The sequence below is a fragment of the Syzygium oleosum genome, unplaced genomic scaffold, assembly GCF_021117445.2.
Source record: "Syzygium oleosum isolate NSW1041296 unplaced genomic scaffold, Sole_v2.1 Sole_v2.10, whole genome shotgun sequence".
NCBI lineage: Eukaryota > Viridiplantae > Streptophyta > Magnoliopsida > Myrtales > Myrtaceae > Syzygium > Syzygium oleosum.
The window spans coordinates 12056366-12073211 of record NW_026607494.1 but is presented as its reverse complement, the minus strand read 5'-3'; the positions used below and the strand labels follow the sequence as shown (position 1 = coordinate 12073211).

General features: G+C 41.3%; 1 protein-coding gene across 2 annotated transcripts; it reads right to left on the bottom strand.

Annotated features, from left to right (window-relative positions):
• Positions 1-692: 692 nt before the first annotated feature.
• On the bottom strand, positions 693-7862 carry LOC115679980 (transcription initiation factor TFIID subunit 6). Of its 2 annotated transcripts, none has more exons than XM_056315433.1 (12): positions 7548-7862; positions 6260-6346; positions 5710-5811; positions 5513-5621; positions 5109-5212; positions 4700-4837; positions 4530-4625; positions 3138-3262; positions 2332-2464; positions 2044-2169; positions 1843-1981; positions 693-1331 (listed from the first exon to the last, which is right to left on the bottom strand). In XM_056315433.1, the coding sequence occupies exons 1-12, from the start codon at positions 7671-7673 to the stop codon at positions 952-954; spliced, it is 1665 nt and encodes a 554-aa protein (XP_056171408.1). In that variant the 5' UTR covers positions 7674-7862; the 3' UTR covers positions 693-951. The 2 variants fall into 2 exon arrangements, with proteins under 2 accessions (XP_056171408.1, XP_030459582.1); XM_030603722.2 differs by having other exon boundaries at positions 1843-1954.
• Positions 7863-16846: the final 8984 nt, after the last annotated feature.

Below are 16846 nucleotides of genomic sequence, written 5' to 3'. Positions count from 1 at the left end.
ACATGGACTGGATGCATTTGATAAATTTACCCAAGATTTCACCTTGATTTCTATGCATTTCTTGAGCTCTTAGTGCAGGTCCTCGAGTCAAAAGCGAAATATTTGTCTAGATCCAATTTGCTCCGGACCAAATCAACGACGAACATATACGCAGTTGTGACGGCGGCACGTCAATTAGTGTCGATGCTCATGGATCTCGCCTTGGGTCATACACCATAAACCAACAACATAGAGGTCCCCCAGAATGCTTAAACCTAGTATATAATGATATTCCTTGTCAAATTGCTTAGCAAGTGGCCAGGGAGTCTCGATTAGTTTACATTGACAGACGGAACCGTGCTATCGAAGTCAGTCGTCTCTTCGAAGACATTCGATAAAAAAAAAAAGGGAATCGAAGCCGTCGACACTTTCAACTGTTTGTTGATGGTCGGTGTCCAAACCTCAGGAAACAACGGATTCACTCGCAGTTTCAACACAACAGCAGAGGCCCACTGATTCACATGGTCCACGGAAATTAAAGCTACAGCGCAGCAACGCTTGTGCTAAAAAGTCATGCTTTCTAGTGATTAACAAACAAGTCCACATGAACAGTAGTATCAGGAAGATTCTGCAGATTTGTACTGGGCCACCACTTCTAGATCCCAAAATACTAACGAAATAAGGCAACTTACATAAGGAAAATGACCAACGCCTTAAGAAATTACCATCATTTATTAGGAAATTACCAATGACGAATCAGATATTCGCGATTCCGGTGGATTCGATTCCCCATCGGAATTGAAAAGATAAAGGCTCCGTTACCTGCATAGAATGGACAGGACTCGAGGCCAAATGGCTAAAAGTGTTTTTCGTTTTTTGGTCAACTACGTCTAATCATTCGACCCAAAAAACAAACTTCGTCTAATCATATTGTACACGCCCATGTAGTGCAATGTTAGCGGACTGCTAACATTACAAAAAGACTGACAATTCAGGGGACGGAATGAAGGGAATGAGGCTCTCGCCAAACTGCTCATGCAAAGAGACTAGGAGACGCCCCGAGTCCAAGTCGTCCTTCCAAATTTGTCGCACCATAGCTGACATGTTCACAGACCGACTGCTCCCGTTGACTCTTCCACTTCCGGTGCCCGCATCATCATCATTAGGGTCCTTCCCTGCAGCGGATGGAGTGGCATCTGCATCGGAATCGTTGGAAGGAGTCACAGCAGCGGCTTCTTCTCGCCCATTAGTGGGTGATGGGTTGGTGGACACTGCATTTATTGTCCCATCAACGGCCATTTTCTTCAGGGGTGACTGCTGCTCCAAGTGCTCCGTGCTTGCTCCGCGTTTCTCTGATGTTTTCAAAGAAGCTTAAGGCATTAGATTTACTCTGACCCAAATACTAATAGCGTGGATCACGTTTCAGTTGTCCAAATAAATGTATCTCCCAAGTCACAATGTTCATTTGTAAAATACAATGCTGTGAGTCAAGACTATCAGTTAATTTCTCCCTACTCAAGTCACTTTCTGGAAGCTCGATCCCGACTCCTTAGAAGGTTAGCTCGTCATATGATCAGCCAACAACAACCTAGAGAACACTCTCCTATCAACTGGACAAAAAGTTAAAACCCAGACTCTGTCTTCTTATTTGCAGAACAAGGTAGCACTACAAAATGGGCCACACAAGAAGCAGGCGAAAGAAATGATAGCCAAAAAATAAAAAAGAATTGGGTCCCATCCTTGAAACCAATGGTACTTCATTCAAGAAGTCCATCAGAAACTCTGTCCAATGACTTGTGGCCATATGATTGTATGAGCAAATAAATTTGAAGCAGTCAAAATAAACGCAAGAGTACTACTTACTCAAGAGTGAAGTAATAACTCTTGCATTAGTCTTCCAGACAGCTCCTGGTTGAAGGGATGGCAGAGGCGGGAGGATCTTGAAGCAGTCATACAGGCTTTGACCGGATGCATGCTGGAAAGCATTTTGCATCATGACATGCTCAGCATGGATCAAACTGTCACAGTTCACAATAATACAAATGTTGAGCACAATAGACTCACCAGCAAGGCCCCATAAACTCGCCAAGCTTCATGCCTCTTTATTTTATTTTTCTGCGTCTCAAGAAGCATCTCTGGTTCAAGGAGTTGCAGATATGGCTCCAGATTTGGCAGTATGAGAAGGCGAACCTATCAGCATTAAAAGAGGCTGATAACGAGCAAAATAAGAAAAAATAACGCAAAAGAGTTTATCTTTTAGGGTATTGTAACATAGATTTCGGGACCATTTTATAGCATGCATCAAGTTATGCAGCACTTCTTAGTTCTAGTGAGGATAGACAAAGAAAATACCACATTAGCTCCCAAAGCTGCTAAACCTTGAACTGCACCATAGTGTGTCGCCAATGTGTGTTTTGGGTTCAAAAACGCATTGATCAGTTGCCTCGTAAGACGCGATTGCAGAGTATTATAAACTTGCCCGTACCTACAAGAGACTGGAAACATTATTCCTCCAGGAAAGGTAAAATCTGTAGGACACTGAAAGCAACAACTCCAGAACCATAATCATAAAGTACAGAAGGTATGAACCAGTCAACCGTGGTGCACTTTCAGTCTGAAGTAGACAGCAACTGTGGAAACCAAGCATTATTTTAGAAAGTGCATCGATGTCTACTAAATTACCATCGTCCTTATAAGCTCATGCCACCAAGCAGAACATACTCAGCACAAGGATGAAGCCATCACATTCATCTATTTTTCCAGTGAGAACATGTTCGATGACACATATTTAAACATTACAATTTGGATTTTCAATAGGAGTAGTCCTCCTAAAGCTATGGAAAAAATACAGAAAACACAAAAGGAAAACTCAAGATTGAAATCCTGAATTCCTAAGTTTCTATACTTCATCTTATAAAGTTCAGTCTAAGGTCCAAATTGGCCTAAAAATTGGTCATTTGATCCCTATATCCAAAACATGAGAATGAAACCAATGTTGCGTGCTCATCCAGCAATATCTCAATTGACTAGTCTTCACAGCATCCTAAGAATACAGGAGAAATGAAAGGAAAAACTGAAACGAGACCATTGACTATAATGGTTCAGGGTCAGATATAGTCCTTGATGATTGCCTTTGCTGGCCCAGATAGAAGTATCACCTTTTGCATATAGAGGAAACCAGGTTTGCTGCAAAATCTCTAAGCTCCCAGTGATTGTCCGCAAGCCTTTTTCCCAACCTCTTTGCTACAAGACACGTGACAACAGCTGGCATCAACTGATGTAACTGGCAATAAAAAAAGATTTTCTTCTCAGGCTTCCAGAGGAATATGATTTATAAGACCTGAAAATTTATGTGTACTACTAAGTTGCACCATCTCCTATAGCGACTTCTGGGTGAAAAGACTATTCGAACCAAGAACTCGACCAAAATCTTCTAAAGATCTTGACAGTTACAGAAAGGTCATTCGAGATTTGCCCAACCAAATATAAAGTCAAGATGCATAGGGATCCCATTCAAGATGACCTTGAAGAGAAACAAATTGACCAAAAACACTGTGACCGACTCAACATGTGTAATCCTTGTTAGCATCAGAACAAGTATGCCACTCTAGATATATACAAAAAGCACACCCATCTAAAGTTTCTTTCCAGACATACAAGTTTGCCTATCTGGCCACTTGTTCAATTGACTTCCTTCTGAAATTTCCAATCACAAAAATAACAAAAATCAGTTTTGGACACAACAAAAAAAAAAGTTGAAATAGACGCGTAGAGATTTCTAGCTCAAAGCCCCAAACCATTGTAAAACAGGATGCTAAGTTCCTGTCTTTCAGAATAAGAGGAGGTCTCTAAAAAGAGAATATAGGACCATTTGAGAAAAACAGATCAAGCAATAACTTGTCTCCAAACTTGATTACCACAACAGCCAAAAACAGGTTTCTACCTCTCTACCTTTATATCATTGGTTAAAGAAGTTGGAAATTCATAATGCAATAGGAGAGGACATATTGACTTTGTAGGCATGAGGTTCCTCTATAGCCTCCCAAATATATTCTGAAGAAAACTCTAATTTCCAGACAGAAAGTATCAATAACAATATATATCAAGAGGTAGCGATGCAAGTCCAATTACTAAGAAGACAAACGTCATCTAAATGGAGAAGGCGCTGAGCCCAAGCCTTGTCCTTCCTGCCTGAAGAAAGTAAATAGCTGGTTACCTCAATACATACCCCACCACACCCAAATCAATGCTCGGCTTAGCTTGTTTCCGCTGTGACGATGACTATTTGGGATGAGAATTACAAAAAAAAAAAAAAAAAAGGAAGCTGATGGGCGTGCAAAAACCAACAACTGAAATCGGAACAAGAAGTCTCTACTGTGTGGTTTCACCTCTAAAGATCTTTAGAAAGGAGGCAAATATGTGGGCTAACAAGTATGACAGAGAAATCGCATCCACAGGTATAACATAAATACTGATAGAAAAAATCAAGCTAAATAAGGAATCTATACTTCAAAATGATACGAAAACAAGTATGCAAAGGTTCCACTTACATAAGGTTCCATATTGATGTGAGGATTATGAAGGAGACTACGAACAACACGCAGTAAGGCCAAAAGAAGGGGCAAATCATTTAAGCCACGAGATACCTAACAACACAAGAAGAAGCAGAGGTTAGAGAAGCATCAAAACTAGGCTAACTTACAGTGTATCTAAAGCATACCTCATCAGCTACAAAGCATGTGAAGTACGGGACAAGTGGATGGAGTCCTGAGTCTGTAGCCAAACTCACTAACGCTTCTTTGAAAAGGACTGAATCGGGGCTTCTCATAGTTAGCTCGGTAATCCTTTCAAAATATATCTGCAAAGATACAAGGATAGCTAGCATAAGCAAGACAGAAAAACTGATATGCAGAAAAAATGGTGAGGCTGAGAAACACATGAATCAACCCATTATCATTAAATCTTAAACTAGAAAATTGTCGCACAGATGAGATTCCACCATAATATACATCTTTCACACACAAAACTTTCTGTACATACAAGAAACTTCTCAAATATATCCTTCTTTCTTTCTTTTTGGCTCAAGCAAACATATATTATTGTTAAACTGCACTCTGTGTATCATATACCTGAAGCTCTCTTGACAGCACATGCCTGATAGGAAGTCTAATGTCTACAGGAAGTCCGTCATCCTTTTGTTCTTGACTTTTGCCATGAGGAGGAGCCGTAATTACTAAAAGAAAGGATAAACAGTGGTTAGCATTAGAGTTCCGTACGTAATATTCATATAAAGAAATCTATGATTGGATTCTCAACTATTGTATTCTAACAACAAAAAAAAACAAGAAAAAGAAAGGCAGCTCATGCTACCCTCATCAAACTACATGACATTCTACTAAAGGTAGCACAATGTTAATGTTAATTACATGAATTTGTCCACTCACTTCATACCAAGATTTTTCTTGAGTGAACATTTAAATTGACACGTGCAATTATTAGGAGAAGGGACTTTAGAGTCCAAGTTAAGACAGACCTTCTACAGGAACATTTTCAGGAATAGCAGGTTGTACACCTTCAATGGCCAGCCAGTGACAATGGACAGCAGTATCAAGAGGAGCTTTGGGTAAAGGAGCTTCAATAACCTGCAACACCAACGGTGATTCGGTCAAAAACTCCAATACGCAACCTGACCAAGACAATTCAAAATGACAGCTGCTCCTTAGTCCTTACGTCTTTAATGTCTACATCTTTGTCATCAAGGTAAAACAAATCTTTATGTCCAATAGCTCTTTTGAACTGCAAAGCTCCACTGGAGGCAAACCCATAAATTGGCTGGTGCACACAGAGACGGAAAGTTACAAGCTTCAGAAAAGATTATGTATAATTGTCACAAACGTAATTTCAATAATCAAATCCGACGCACCATCATTTCCATTGACTCATCAAAACCATGCAATTGTTGCCAGTACGTAAGGTACAGATGACAAAAGATTCACGTTGTCCTACTTTGCAAATTAAAAGACGAAAAGCAAACTAAAGTACCCGTGTTGATCTAAACAAGAAAGAAAAGAACACCGTAGACGAAAACACATTAAATGGGCTCATGAAAGCTATACCCAGGGGCTGCGCACAAGTGCTTTAACTATTGTTCCTGTTCTAATCTAGCCGATAGTTCACTCTTTATTAATCCGGTTTATGCCCTACAAACTACTCGATTTCGGTTCCACCAATTCAAAACTGATTATAATGACTATTTATGCAAGAACTTGATGAAAAGTACCTCGACATTTTTCAAGTTCAAAGCACCATCCACATCATCAACTGTTAAGACTGTTCTCCTGGAGTGGCGCATGCATTTGATAGCTTCCTGTATTCCATCAGATGCTTCTCAAATCACTTCAATACATATCAGCATTTTCTATGCTTCTCAATTACTTCAAAATGACTAATCAACGTCCAAAAGAAAACTCATAGTAAACGGAAAAAACACAGGTCCTCAAGTGCAGAACAAAAACGCATTGACTTCAAGAACTCAAAAGCAAGTGAGCAAATATTCAGCCAATTTGAGCCAGATTATGGGAGACGTATACCTAGCAAAATTTCATCACTCCAAACAAGAGAATGACAATAGAATCAAAAACCAAAAAAAAAGGGTAAGAAAAAGCACTGAGAGTGAAAGGCAAAGCTCATTTAGATATGGAAAGATGACAAATAGGAAAAACAATGAAGAAATGCTAATAGACTCATAGCTGACCCCGACCGTATTTCAGATGTCTAAGACAATCTCTCCAGTATGTAGACTAATTTTATGAATGCCTGTGCTAGTAGTACCTAATAAATCCAGCAATCACTTAAGAAGAAAGAAAAGGAGATGATTTTAGTGGAACAACTCCTTGTTGAAAGTTCTACCGCGGTCACCTTTCTCTAATTTGAAGGCAAAACATCACAGAAATGATTGTCACTCCAGAAAGATTTAAACTGGAACAAATACACTAACCTATAATATATGATACGAAATCAATAACCCTATACGTAAATTTACACAGAGAGATCTCCAGTTCATAAATTTCTAGCCATATCGTAAAGCATAGATCTTTTGCTAACAAGATAACAACGTGACGATAACCGATTTTCCTAACTTTTAGAATATCTCTGAGGGAAAAAGGAAGTTTCGGAAAATCGGTATTCCTTGCACTTATAGCAGCTACTCATTATTATGCTTGAATGCTGACAGTCTGCCACAATCCATAGGAACCGCACGACGATAAGTTCCAGCGAGAAAAACAACAATTCAATCGGTCCTGAGTCAATCAAGTATTACATCATTACTAATTAAGAGAAGGCACATATGGTTAGGATAACTACACGCGGATTCCTCACAATTGTTCGACGAAAATGCCTTATCAAGATTCCTACACGAAGAAACGCTGCGATTACTCGACGACGGCGCAATCGAGCAAAACGGGTATGGACATTCAATCAAAGATTACACAATCACGAAAACTCAACAACGGTCCCCAACCTCATCCACCTGAACCACAGCGCACAGAAGCGCAGCGGCGCTATACCTGCATGATCTCGCGCAGGCGGTATTCGACATCGGGCGCTAGGGCGAGCGCGGCGTCGGGCGACAGGTTGCTGATCCCGATGCTCTGCGCTATCACCTCGATCGACTCCTTCGGCACTATGCTCATCCTCTTGTCTCCCTCACTCCGTCAGCTCTGCACTGTGCTCCGACCAAGTTTTCATGAATCGAGGACGCGGGAGCAAAGCAAAATCCGGCGAGCGCTCGCTCGATCGAGCCTCGATCGGCGAACACACAGAGCTTCTCGTCTCTGCGACGAGAACCCTAGCGAACGGAGCGCGCACCGTCAGCTGCTCCTGAATTTCGAGCTTGTTCATAGGACCCTGGGAAGAGAGCGCAGTTTATAGCTCAAATTTCAGTTCAGGGGAGGCGCAATTACCTTTTTGCTCCTCGAGTCCAGTCCAATTTTATCTGGAAAAATTTTCTGGTCAACTTTTATTAATTGGGATTTTTCCCATCCGAAAGGAAAGAAAATTCGGGATTATAAAAGAAATTAAGAATGATCTGTCACCTGTGATTTTCATGCTCTCTAATTCATTCATTCTAAATTATTTATTTTTTTTAGTGCTTGAATCGAGTTCTAACTTACGAGCGCAGTGCAAATTACACGAATAAATTGAACTCGTTGGTTAATTTTTCGACATCGTCCCATGTCGTGTTCAAGCTTCATCATTGTCATAGATGGATCTATTCCCATGACCCAATAAAGACTCGGGCTTTTAGTACAAGTTGAGTAGACCCGATCGATGTCTGGTTGTTTACAAGCCACCAAAGACGGCAAAAGGGGATGTCGCCATAATTATTACGTCGCAAGCAGTAAGTTCAACGTGGGCTTACCCAAACTTACCTGGATGTGCTTGGTTCAGCTTTAATGACTCGGGTGCCAAAGTTGAGGTGCTTGGTTGGGGTGTACAAAAGAATTGGAAACCGCCCAGAATCGCCTGGAATGAGATCAGAACCGGTGATTCCTAAGAATCGATGGGTACCAGTCCGATTCCCGATTTCAGGTGTGGAACCGCCCACCCGCTCACTTGGACCGGACCGGTAATATAATATATATATAATATAATATATTTATTTAATTTTTAATTTAAAAAAGAAAAATCCGAAACCCTAAACTAAACCAGTAAACCTCTCACAATCTCACTCTTCGGTCGACGCCTCTCCTGGATAACTCGATACTCTCTCCTCTTCGACTCTCTCCGTCCCCGTCTCCGTCTCCTCACGAAGTGGATCGAGCGATGAAGATGAAGATCAACCGCGCCTGCGACCTCAACTCCATCTCCGTCTTCCCTCCTCACGCCAGGTTCGTCGCCGCTCTCTCTCCCTCTCTTCCTCTCGTGCAATCGATCGTCCACTTGCTTCGTCTTGAGAAGTCCTTGATTCCGTAGCTTTAAGGAACTACTGTTCTATGTTGATCCGAGTACATGAGCATTCCCGGTCTGGTGATGAGCGGATGACAGTGTGAATCTTCCAATTTCGTGGAATTTTGCTGCTTCTGAACTATCTATTTTTGGCGGAAAAATGCACGAAATGATTGCGATTAGATTACGAATGACTTCATCAGCTGAAATTTGGAGCTTGTAACTGTGCGTTGCTAGTTCTATTGAGGATTGAATCTAAAGATCGATTTTAAACTTTCCGTGAATTATTGACAGAGATGAGGATGCTGTGAAATTTTAGGAAAATCTACAATTAGATGCGGCATCGTCGTGCGGTTCTCACCCTCGGTTTCCTTTTTCTCTCAAGTGACTTGGAAGAGATTGTGCCTCTGAGATGCTGTGAAAACAAGAATTCGGCTGCCTGTGTTTGCGTCCTCATTTATCTATCAATTCTAGAGAAATCCCACAGCTCACTTTAATAGAGATTGTACTAATACACCAAGTGACGAGCAATATACATTTGATTACCTATGACAGTTTCCTATCCTCCATGTTAGAACATTTCATGCTAGTGTCTGTGTAGTCATCTGCTCTTCTTATGGAAGGAATGAAGACCAAAATTGTTGAAGTCCACTGTCTGGCTTCTTCACATGAAAAAGGAGTGGAAAGTTACGCTCCTAAACGTAGTTATTGCAATGTCTTTGGCTCTGGCTTGTTAGGAAGTTCTTGGCACAAATGTCTTTATGTGGTCATATTTAGAAATTTTGAACAACAGGTGAAGGTTTCCACTTTCCAGTCTTTGGCTATGGCTTGTTAGGAAGTTCCTAACTTGAAGAGCAATGTCTGAACAGCAGGTTGAACTTGTGTAACAATATTACAATGCGGACATATGAAGGTTGGTGGGATCAGTTCCATAGACCCACTCGGAAACCGGACCAAACCAGCGGTCCAGTTCCCGAATGAGTCCATGGAATCAACGGGCGGTTCCCGATTCTAGGGTGAGAACCGCCCACCCAGACCATACTCACCCCTAGTGCTTGGCAACACAATATCAAAGGCTTTTGAGCCAAAACTATCATTTCCAAAGTCGCTTAATCTAATGTACCTACGTTTAATTAGGCTTTTGAGGAAAAAAATTTTGGGAAAATGCAAAGGATTTTAGGTTAAAGGATTTTTTCAAAATGCAAATAGTATTTAGTAAATCATTATTTAAAAGTACATTCGAAAACAACTTTGATTTTAATGGTATTTGGAAAACTCGCACTTTGTAAATGACTTTTGCTATTTAAAAAAAACTCTCAAACCGGTGAAGCGCTCAAACTGCCGGCGAGTTGGCACTAGTGACCCCAGGCGAGGGCTGTCGATGCCAAATCTGGCTCGTCAGCGACATCATGCGATGTGAGAGCATTTGTGGAATAGCGAGGGCAAAATTGGAATAAGAAAAACAAAGTATTAATGGTCCGAAAAAGCTAAAAGGCCAAAACTCTTTCAAACTTGCATTAGGCTAAAGGCCATTAGGCTCCCTTTTGAAACCAAAGGACTTTGGGCTTTGGGCCTCTGAAGTCCCTTAAGGAAAACTGGGAGTGTTTGGCAAATTATTTTGGGACCCTTTTAGCCAAATGCTAGCCTTAGCAATTTTTCGAAAGGGCATTTCTTAGGATTAATTAATTTTATTTCAAAATTTCCCTCACTAATTTTTTCGTTTTTGGGTTTTGCCCCCGTAAAAACTGTTCATCTTCTCTGGTGAAGCTCCATCGAGAGTTGTGCAAGGTTGGCCAGCGAGGCTAGATGTGGCTGCTAGCAAGCCAGTCTGGCGTCGGGCAACCTCCCCTAAGGTCACGAGACCTCAAGCCGCGTTGCTTGGGGGAGCACGACCCAAGCGACCTTAAGCGAGGTTGCTAGTGCCAGATATGGCTCGTCGATAGCCAAATTTGGGCTCATCAACCGTTAAACCCTTCGCATGTTTTTAGGTTTTTTTCTTTAAAAAAATTAGCAAAAGTGTTGTACAAAATGTAATTTTTCCAAACACTATTTAAATCAAAATTGTTTTCCAATGCATTTTTAAATTACAATTTACCAAACACTACTTGCTTTTCAAAAAATACCTTTAACATAATGGCCTTTATATTTTCCAAAAGACTTTCCCTAAAAATCGAATCAAATGTACCCTTAAAAAGCTTTGAAAATGCAATTGCATTATTACAAGCTCTCCAAGAGGCTTGCCAAATACCATTTGCCGTGGGCCAAAGGCCTCTAGAGGGAAACTTTTCCCAAACACAGCCTTGAAGTCCCACCCAATATTGACTTTGATCATTTTCGAAATAATATTTGGGGGTTATTTTTTTTCTCTTCCAATTTTGCCCTTGCTAAACTATCCAAACTTTAGTTTTATCCTCATGGGCTTTCCCGTGTAAATTTGATGGCATCACGTAGTGTCCATAAGGAGCCCAAATCTAACTGTTAGCAAGCCAGATCGAGCACCAGTGGCCCTTGCCTGACGTCGCCTGACCTCAAGCAAGCAACCTCGGCATGGCATCGTTGGAGGTTGCAAGACCTCCACGTAGGATTGCATGACCTGGGCATCGACGTAGCACGATCTCTCAACCGGCAAGACCCGAGGTCACATGACCTCGGTGTGGAGTTGCTGGGTCGTGGTGCCCCGACACCTAAGCTAGGGTCTCCTAATTAGCCGGCCCTCAAGGGATCCTTTTTGGAGTTCTTATGCAACAAGAGAAACGACCTGATTTCTAAAATTACGAGATAATTGCTCAAAATCCCATGAATTTTGTCATTGTTGTCCATTGCCCTTAAACTTAGAAAAGTTACGGATTATCATCCTCAACTCTGACACCATTGCACAATTGCCCATGAACTTTGAAATTTTACACATTACCTCCCGAATTCTGATTATTGTTACAGTCGCTAACCAGCTTACCTATGAAACCGTTAAATGTTACTTAAAAATGGAGTTGCTCAATTTTTTTAACCAAAATAACCTATATTACATGGTTACTAAAATTAAATAGAAAAAACAGAGAGAGAATGCATGGTTGATGAAGTAGAGAAAAATTAGCAAATGTTTTTTTGGTTAGGAAAAATGAGTCAAATCCATTTTTCGGATGAAGTTTGACTACTACATATCCTAAATACTAGTGATTGCAACAAAAAGAAAAGCTTAGGGAAGTAATTGTAACTTTTTGACTGGGAGGTATCTGTAGCTTTTCAATGCAATGGTGTGGAAGTTCGGAGATTTTTTAGCAAATAACCCCAATATTAATGTATCGAAGGTTTCTAGAGTCTCGATGAATTGAGAAGGATGGTAGGATGCCGAAGAATGTTCAATTGAATTGTTACGACTTAACAAAACTCGAAACATCTAAAATTCGACATTGGCGAGCTATCATCCACTACAAAAAAACTGATTTTTTCCGACGAAATTTCCAACGAAAAATTCTGGAAAATTCGTTGGAAAACGAATTTCCAACGAATTTTCCAACGAAAAAAATTCGTTGGTAATAGGTCGTTGGAAAATTTTCCGACGAAAAATTTTAATTTTCGTTGGAAATTTGCGACAAAATATTTTCGTTGGAAAACTCGTGACTAAATTCGTTGGAAACGAATTTTTTTTCCGACGAATTTTTTCGTTGGAAATTACAAATTTTTTTTTGATTGAAAAATCGTGGAAAGTTTTTTTCCATCAAATTTTTTTTTGGTCGAAAAATTTCAATTTCAAAAATTTTTTTTGGCCGAAAAATGGCCCTCGCCGCGGCGAGGGCCGGCCTCGTCGCCGCGCGAGGGCCGAGCTCGCCGGATCCGGGCGAGCTCGAGCTCGTCGCCGGCGAGGCCGAGCTCGCCGGATTTGGGCGAGCTCGAGCTCGCCCGGCCATGGCGAGCTCGGCCCTCGCCATGGCCGGCGAGGCCGCGGACCGGCGAGCGGCGGTTCAAGCACTCACGCGGCCGAGAAAGGAAGAGAGAGATCGTCGGTTGGAAGGTGGCGGTGAGGCGGATGGGTGGCGGCCTCGCCGGCCATGGCGAGGGCCGAGCTCGCCATGGCCGGCGAGCTCGAGCTCGCCCAGATCCGGGTGAGCTCGGCCCTCGCCGGGCGACGAGCTCGAGCTCGCCCGCATCCGGGCGAGCTCGGCCTCGCCGGCGACGAGGCGTCTGGGCGGCCCATGGTGGCGTGCGGAGCGCCGACCGCCGCGGGCCTGGCCCCGGATGGCCGCAGCGACGCCTTCGGGACGAGCTGACGTCGCGGATGACCCGGATGCCGATCTTGGTGTCCATGGCACCGGAGCCGAGCCGAGGAGGAGGGGGTGGCGGGGAGGGCGAGGAGAAGGTGGAAGGCGAAGGAGAGACCGAGAGAGAGAGAGAGGAGGAAACAGGAGCGAGTCAAGCGTCGAATGGACTCACTCGAGTTGAGGGAGAGAGGACTCGGAGAAGGGAGGCTTGGGGGGAAGGAGATGAAGGAGACGGCCATGGCGGAGCAGAGGGAGCGAGCGAGAGAGAGACACTAAAATAATTGCCCGGAAAATTAAAATTCGTTGGAAATTGAAAATTTTCAACGAAAAAAAATTCGTTGGAAATTTTCAACGAATTTTCCAACGAAAATTGTATAAACTGAAATAATTGCTCGGAAAATTGAAATTCGTTGGAAAATTCGTTGGAAATTTTCAACGAATTTTAAAAATGCCGAACGGTACCGGTTTTTTGTAATTCGTTGGAAAATTCGTTGGAAATTTCCAACAAATTTTTTTCGTTGAAATTTCCAACGAATTTTCCAACGAAAATTGTATACAATGAAATAATTGCCCAAAAATTGAAATTCGTTGGAAAATTCGTTGGAAATTTCCAACGAATTTTCCAACGAATTTTAAAAATGCCGAACGGTATCGGTTTTTTGTAATTCGTTGGAAAATTCGTTGGAAATTTCCAACGAATTTTTTTCGTTGGAAATTTCCAACGAATTTTCCAACGAAAATTGTATACAATGAAATAATTGCCCGAAAATTGAAATTGTTGGAAAATTCGTTGAAATTTCCAACGAATTTTCCAACGAAAATTGCACAAACTGAAATAATTGCCCGGAAAATTGAAATTGTTGGAAAATTCGTTGGAATTTTCCAACAAATTTTCCAATGAATATAAAAAATGCCGAACAGCATCGGGTTTTTTGTAATTCGTTGGAAAATTCGTTGGAAATTTCCAACGGAAAAAATTCGTTGGAAATTTACAACGAATTTTCCAACGAATTTTGTTTCATTGGAAATTTCCAACTAATTTTCCAATGAAAATTTTTCGTTGGAAATTTCCAACGAATTTTGCGACGAATATAGTTCGTTGGAAATTTCCAACGAATTTTACGACGAAAAATTTTTTGTTGGAAATTTCCAACGAATTTTACTTTCGTTGGAAAATTTGTCGCAAATTTGCAACGAAAATTTTTCGTCGCAAATTTTCGTGGCAAAAATCCAGTTTTTTTGTAGTGATCGTAGCTCATGTACGTGGTCCGCAGCTCTCCACACAAGGTAAAACCACGAAAGCCCGGGAGCATGGATCAGCAAGAGATTTTGCTTTAATGTGCTAAAATAAACCCAAGCAATCGTCTGTGCATATACGCATAGAATTTATAGAATTCGGTCGTGTAGGGGTGTTTTGGGCCCGTGACTTGGTACATTTAACCTAACTTCTTTTTTCGATTTCTCAAGTCTCATGTATCTTGTTTCGCATGCAATGTATGGTGTAAAAATGTTCATCCTATGCTTTTTGGCTTGCTCATTGTTTCAGTTGAGCATGAATTGGAGGTTGGATGAAAGAAATCCTTCGGAAATTGTGACGTCCTAGAACGTCACACGCAATACGCGTCCTTTCGGATTATTACTTACAATTATTATAAACACGCAGAAGCACAACAAATTTTTACAATACCCCATACAAGAAATCGAACAAGTTTAATAAATACACATATGCTTCTTTATATTAACAGCACTAGTTATCAACACATTCAATTCATTACAAAAGTCCTGGGAAGTAGGTCGAGTCCACTAGTACCACTACTTCCATACTAAACCAAAAGCGAGCCTAAACATTAACCAAGCCACCATCCAGCATCATCGTCTCGTCCCCTCCATCGACATGTGCAAAGGACTATCCTACAAATCTGAAAAATAAGGGGTGAGCCGAAACCCAAAAAATGAAATATCTAAGTTTAAGGTAGGAGATCATCTTACCACACAACTTGATAGATACAAAGAACGCGAGTTCAAGGCAATAACCATATACGACAAATGAATATGCAAGTAGTCTTCTTTTTTTATCATGATATGACGATGAAAACTATTAACAACAAAACAGAAGTTCATTCACTCAAAACAAGTAGATGACATATTATTTCAAGATGCACCAGTGTCACCTAGTGGCTATACACATGAAATATCTTTTCTAGACTATCATGATATGTCAATAGAAACCATGAGTAACATTGCATAAGATCATTCACTTAAATGCCAGAGGATGACATAACATATTGTGTTGGATGATTATCACCAATTAATTAATTAATAGGCATATATGAATGTATGCATTTATTCTTACACATAGATACGCATTATGTTCATTATTAGCATTTCAATCCCATCTCGACTCCTTGGGCTTCCCAACACACGAGGCATCGTCATCACAAATATGTGAATTACGGAATTTACTTTTCATAATACTTATTTCACAATTAATCACATAGCAATAGTGCACGCGATAACATCACCCTTGCATCGATAAGGAAATCAATACTCATTTATCATCTTTTGCATAGCCATCCTCAAAATCAACATTTGGTACACGACATCATTTTTTACAAAAACATTACCGAAACACAATCATCATATCTTTTCAATGCATCACTTACATAAATAATAACACAATTATCTCTTTTCTTTTTAACAAGTGAACCATAATAACATAGTCATATATTGGTAGATTCGTCAATAGTCGTGTTGACACCTAAATTTTGACTATCCATTTAGGGTTTAATTGCATATAAAATTAGGTGTTAATTTTTAATCCCTACGCAAAAATATTTTCGTTAAATTACATGGCATAAAGACATTAGGTACATTTGGATTAATAGAGACTATTAAAACATATTTCCCTTTTTTATTATTATTAAAAAAAAAGAAAAATGAGAGAGAAAAAGAGAACTCCAACCCAGCCTACGTTTTCTATCTTTTCTGGCCTAATACCTATTCGGAACCCAACTTCCCTTCCCTCCTTTTTCTCAGCCCAGCCCCCTTCATTTCTCTTCCTCTTTCCCTCACGCTCTGCAGGGAGGGGACCAGAAAAGAGAGGCTGGTACAGGAGCAGAAGGGGACCGCTCTGCAGAGGAAGACGTCGCGCAGCAGCAGGGAGGCGTCGTCGCGCGTCGAGGGGCAGAGGTCAGAGTCGCAGCCGGTGGTCCCAAAAGAAGGAAAAGAAGAGCTTGAAGAGAGAAAGGGACGGACTGAGAGGGAGTGAGCTCGAGAGGGTGAGCTCGAGAGAGTTTCGGAGAGCCACAGAGTGACCAAGTGAAAAGGGGCCGAGAGCTAGAGTGTTCCTCCGACAACCACCGCGCCCGAGCCTTCGTCAACGAGGCGCTCATCCGACGTTTTCCCTCTCCTTAGCCAAAGCCGCGGTAGGTTTTGGTTTGTTTTTTTTGGGGTCTTAGGTCGATTCCCGAGGATCCTGGCTCGGAGGCGTGCGAGGCGACTGGACTAAGTCCAATATATCTCAAGTTCGCCCTCTATTCGCCGTCGCCGAGCTGGGTAGGGCCACTTCTAGCTACTGAGCTCTCGTTCTTCTTCGCACTGATTGTTGTTCAGTTTCCCCCTGTCTCGGTTCAACCGAGATCGGGATTTAGTGTTCTTCGTTT